Source organism: Egretta garzetta, unplaced genomic scaffold, assembly GCF_000687185.1.
Source record: "Egretta garzetta isolate BGI_Z169 unplaced genomic scaffold, ASM68718v1 scaffold114, whole genome shotgun sequence".
In the NCBI taxonomy this organism is placed as follows: Eukaryota; Metazoa; Chordata; class Aves; order Pelecaniformes; family Ardeidae; genus Egretta; species Egretta garzetta.
The window spans coordinates 2,379,965-2,385,964 of NW_009259317.1; the positions used below are offsets into that span (position 1 = coordinate 2,379,965).

Here is a 6,000-nt window from a genome sequence, read left to right on the forward strand (position 1 = left end):
TGAAATCAACTTTAACAACCAGTCTGTCAGTTTGTATATACAACAAGAATATTTTAGAAAGCAATTAGGAGAGCACCCCATCAAATTCAGGAGAGCTCCCCTACCAAATTCAGGTACTTAAGTGACATAATTGAAATGCTTGTCTTGACGTACATAGAAACTGTCTTGAACATAGTGCATAGAGGGTCACTCCTATTATCAATAGCAGAAAATAGTGTTTTTCAGAGATTCATTACTCTTATTTAATTTGTAGATGCATGTATAAAGACCAACATTCTTCACAGAGAAAGCGACTTTGCCCTTCAATTTTAAACCTTTCAGGTCAATTTCCGTAAGTGTTTTTAGAACTTGCAGTATCAACCAACTTCAAGAAAAGCACTGTGCAGTCATTATTTTTAAAGAAACTCAAGAAACAGATTTTCCAGATTGGTCAGGTAAGAATTGGCCCAGTCAAAATTAGTCAGGCTTGAAAATATTCACTCAGGTGAACTGCTCCAGTTTATACACTTTAGTGAGCAAGCTTTTCCCAGAGTGTGTGGCTCCTGGATTCTAAACCCATGCTATCTGCTGGATCCTTCTACTCTTCATGAAATAGGCAGCTTGAAAACACAAGCCATGTAAAACCATGTGCCTTGAAAAAACCCCAGAGCAGTGTTTTTCTACAGTTTCCATAGAATTAGTCTTGGTTTTGTCAAGAGGTAAGTTAGAAGACACTGAAATGTTCTTAGTGATATAAACATAAAATCTAAGTATGTACTTTTTTCCCCCCCAAAGCTACATGAACCAAAGGATACTAGCTAGAAGAACAAGCAAAAGTACAGCGTACAGAAACAATTTACACCTCTGGGCACAGTGTTTAGTAACAGACAAAGGTAAAAAGCACCAACAGGTTTTCTGCATGCATACATACAGCATATGATAGAAAAACTGTGTAACTACCTTTACAAAGTAGTAAATAAAGCCATTTGGCTCTTATCATTAAAAATGCACATGAAATCAGTCCACAGAACTACTAATAGCCCAAATCAGGAGGGATGGAAGAAACACTTCAGGATCAATACCCCAGTGCAAACTTTTCGGATGGGAGTTTACCCACTTGAATCAAGAATCAAACTGTAAACATGATCAGATTTAGGGAATTAAAAGTGAACTACCTACAGAACTTACAGATTTTACCCAATATGCTCTGGTGTTGACTTGTTTTACAGGCATATATAAATTTATCATTTGCTTTACGAATAAGCATCCACTGCTGGTGCTGTCAAAGAAAAACGTAACTTATGAAACGTCTAATTTAAAAGACTGGTAATAGCTTCACATTTCTATGCAACTGAGATTAAGGGGCCCATAAAGAAATACCGCTCTTATTAGAAAACCAGGAGTCTACTGTTCTAGCATCTGTTAATGAAGCAGAGACAGAGGTAATGGATTTTTAAAATGCCTCATCCTCATAGTAGCCTGCTTTTGCCCTCTCTGCTTTGATTTGCATGGCTTTTTCAATTTATGAATAAATCATGAATCACCAGAATTGGAATGAACACTTTCTCACAATTACAAATCTTAAAACATTATTTCTTAGATTTCATGTACAGTTACTCACGATCTGCAGATGTTGCAAGTAAAAGTCTAACAAACAGAAAATCCAGCAACAACAGAAAACACTAAAGACAAATTTAAAAGACTCATCTATTAAAAGGTTCCTATTTTACAGAGAAAAATACATGCTGTGCTAGGTACAGCCATACCCTGCTATCTGCCAGAAGAGAGAGCACAGCAGTTTTTCCATGAAGATTAATGTAGAAGAATGGGGACTGTACGCACAGACTTTAGAAACACACCAAACAGGAGGGACGATACATGTGAAACGGAGGATGGAAAAGCAAAACTAGGATCACCAGGATCATCAACTGGAAGATATGCTGACTTTTGGGAAAACCTGACCATTGTCCCATTTCTCAGTCCTTCTTCCCCTTTGATAGAAGTGACTGACATTGATTCACCTGAAGAAGTTGATGGTGACAATGATAATGTGGCTGTTCACAAACAGGTAGCTAGAACACCTGCATTTAGAGATTTATGGGAGGCCTTTAGTATCATAAAGGAGGCAAGAGAGACCTTTCAAAACAATAATCCATCCTGGAAAGCCAGCTTCCGAAGTTCCAATGGTACCAAGCCTGACCCATAATTCAGCGCAGCCAAATGGAACCTCCTACAGCACTCAGTGTGTCCCAGTACTTTAATTCTGCAGCTGCACTTTTGTAGTGACAACACCCAGAACAACTGCTCCATGCAGCAACAGGATACTCTACATATGAAAAAGGTTTTTTGCAATTGTTATAGTTAAACTAGAACTATTTTGGCTTGAACTAAAACCTGAGGATTCAAAGGAGATTTAATGCTAAGGAGTCACAACTCACAAGGTTCTAAATTAAAAGTTCGTTTACAAGTTACAAATTTTTTTTTCCTGGTTGCCTGAATAAGGCAAAGGTGAACCTCACATACTACGTGGTTCTACTTACAAAACAAAACAAATATCAGGTAGTCAATGTGTTGAAATTATTTTTCCACACTAAAACCAACTTGTTAAAATAACTCACCCAAGATACACATTCATGCTATGAATGCTCTCTGGAAATTGTTTGCCACTCTCCAAATCAGTGATACCAGCTCCTTTTAGGTTTTCTTTCTGTTAGAAAACAAAATAAAAAAAAACCCCACCAAATCTATGAGTATTTTGTAGTACCTACTGTAAGCCTTTTATTAATATCAGACAACAGATACACTTCACAGCAACTCTAAGCAAAGTATAATCATTGCAATTAGCAACAATACAAATCAGTTGAATGGCTAAAAGCCCCTAGACACACTTTTAAGCATAGTTTTTCAGCACACAGAAAAGTCATTAAAGAATGCTAGTCCATTCACAGATGATCAACTACAATGAAGTGGTATATCCCCTAGGCTTTTAAACTCTTTTAAGTGCTGTAGGACTGAATAAATCAAACCATGCAAAGATAAATGTGTCTGCCATAACGGCAATGGTGGCATGGCCAGAAAACAAGACTAATTCTGCAGCTCTAGCTGATACTTAGAATACATTGTTTTTCCAGAAAGGTGTGGGACCTTGGGGGGTGATCCTGACTACACATTAGGCAGCTTGGGAAACCAGTGGATCTGGGGGCCAGTGACTGCATGAACTCAGGGTCTAATGATAGTTACATGTGGGATCTATAGCATGGGGAAAAAAAAAACAAAAAAAACAAAAAACAAAACACCTTCTACTTTTAATTAATTTGGTATTCCATGGTAAGGACTGAAATCCTCCAAACCACAAATAACATTTCCTAGCATAATTTATGATGTTCAGTATCAACAGTAAAAGTCATCTGTAGATAGTAAGAACTGTCTCTTTTTTGTTCCTGTAAGTTATATACTGACAGTAGTACAGAAAATAATCCAATTCAGATCAGAAACATCCATGCCAAGCTCAAAAAAATTACTATTTCACTGTCATACCAGTAATGAAATTCTGGACCACTGATGCTAAAGCAATTTCAACAGAGCGTAAGTTTCTGGAAAGGAAGTCCAAGCACTGCACGTAATTTGCAAATAAAGAATCTTACTTGACCATCTTCCACATTTGATAGCATGCAAGGAGTAACAGAGCCTACACAGATAAATAATTTTCCAAGTTACAGGCAGAGATTTAATCATAGTGCAAACCTATCCCCTCTTAACCATCCTCAACCTATAAAGTGTTTGCACAGCATCTTTTCAGGTATGGCCAACACTTTTTGCGGAACCAGGCTTCATACATAAAGCATCATACTTTTAAGTCAAAAAAAGCCATATATCTCATCTCTGGATTTCAAGGTTTTTTAAATACTAAAACTTCAATCCTCCCACTTAACAGTACCTTACTGGCCATAAACTAATTACTTAAACAGAAAAATCTCTACTTTTAAGTAAAATAACAACAGGAAATGCCTGTAAACTACTAAAAACAGCTAGAAGGGATGATCATTTGAACATTTAAATTTAAGAGATTTAACACTCAGGATTATTTAGTTTAGACAGAAACAGTAAGTAACAGCACATTCTAGCTTCTCCTGAAGAGCAAGCAGACCTTAGATCAGATTCACAGTTTGCTTCAAAAACATAAACAGCAGATCCACAGTCTTAGAAAATTCACACCCATCTAACACCAAACATAAGATGTGCCAAGAATTGTTTTCGTGCACTAAAAAAAAAAAGCAGCAACAATTTTTAGATGCCTTTAACAATAGAAGGCTACTGCATAAAGATACACAAACTAATATCCTACAGGACATTAAATGCCACCTTCATGCTAGGTAAGACTAAAATAATCTCCCCAGTGCTACTAAGCCTTAAGAGAAAGTACAATACCTCACTCATTAGGTCATCTCCAGTAACAACAGCTATTTTCAAATCAACATCTGCTTTCTTTGCCACCTCCTGAAGGGCAGCTGCACAAGCAAGTGGATTAATTCCACCTGCATTACTGATGACACGAACACCTAAACAAAAAAGAGAAATTAAATTCAGCAGCATCAACAATCATTTGTATTTTAAAAACTTAAAGTGTGCTGAAACACAAGCAAGATATCATCTTTGCAAGGTGCCAGACACCTAAGTCAAGTAAAGTACTACAATCACATTAAAATACAAACACTATTTAGTCTGTGAAAGGATCGGAATCAGCTAATGCAACACTGTTTACAGAGAAATAATTGTTAGATATACATCTCATCTTTCCTTCATGCATGGAAAGAGAAAGTGCCCAAAAAGACATCCATGATGAGGCAGAGGGTATCAAGACAACTCCTACGGGAACAAGATTTGACACCAGTCATTCAAGCATCCATGATCTCCCCAAACAACTGCATTTTAGCAGAAATATGCATCTATCTCTATAAATTCCAGACTGTGCTAGCAAAGGTACCAGGTACTTTTATTTAGTTTATTATTATTTAGGAAATATTTCCCTTTCTCCTCTCAAGCTCATAAAGCTGTGAAGCTATACTAATGTAAACAGAATAAAAGTGACCAGAAAATTAATGAAATTCTAGAACTATATGGGTATGTTGAAAAACTTTTAGATTGCATTGAAAACATCTAGATCTCACATTTTAACAAAGATGTGTAAAGCGATCTTCCATTCACAGACTGAAGCTACGGCAAGACATACATGAAAATATATGTATACATTTACAGTTATAGCAAGCATTTCAAATTAACACAATTTAAATGTCACCATCAGAGCTGCACTTCACATCTATTACCATGGGAATTTTGCTGATGTTTAAATCATTATTACCAGAGGACAGCAAAACACTGAGGTGGAAACCAGCTGTTTACAGGAATAATAACTATACCCACCTAAGCAACTGAACTTAACATACAAATTCACACGAACAGTAGCGTACCTTTCCTGTGAATATCTTTTATATAGGGAGCCATGGCAGCAGAGACAAAATCCGGAGTGTAACCTAAAACCTGAAATAATTAAAAACTGTAAACATTTGCTATGCTTAAGTCAACCCTTAACCTATGGTTAAGTCAATCGCTTTTCTTGGTTAGCAGAAAAAGAGAAAAGAGGGAAGCACAAGTAGCTCTCCAAATGTTTGGATAATGCTACAGAAAAGGACGTGAACGCTCTTACTAGGTGAAACTGAATATATGAAAATAAACAAACGAATGCTAGTAGGACGTATACAAGAGCAAAGGAGTCCCCGTTAGCTGACATGTTTTAAGCAGACTCCGAGCGTGGTTTGGGTGGGAGGAGAGCTCGGGAGGTGCCGCCCCCGCCCGCCTCGCGGCTCCCGGCCGTTACTTACGGGAGACCGGGCTTTGGCGGCCGTCAGCAGCGACATGGTGATCTCGGAGAGATAATCGAAGACGAGGAAATCCAGCTTCCCCCCGTACAGCAGCTGCGGCACTGGCGGGGCAGGGGAGAACGCGCCGTTAGCACCGCGCTAG

At 37.8% G+C, this 6,000-nt stretch overlaps 1 protein-coding gene across 1 annotated transcript in view; it reads right to left on the reverse strand.

The window, feature by feature from the left end:
- Positions 1-6,000, reverse strand: part of LOC104124155 — a 65,196-nt gene that overhangs the window by 57,407 nt on the left and 1,789 nt on the right. The window contains exons 2-5 of the mRNA XM_035892035.1: positions 5,859-5,996; positions 5,448-5,517; positions 4,408-4,538; positions 2,598-2,686 (exon numbers count right to left, since the gene is read on the reverse strand). Coding sequence (XP_035747928.1) covers positions 2,598-2,686; positions 4,408-4,538; positions 5,448-5,517; positions 5,859-5,996 — 428 coding nt within the window. The remainder of the gene's footprint in view (positions 1-2,597; positions 2,687-4,407; positions 4,539-5,447; positions 5,518-5,858; positions 5,997-6,000) is intronic.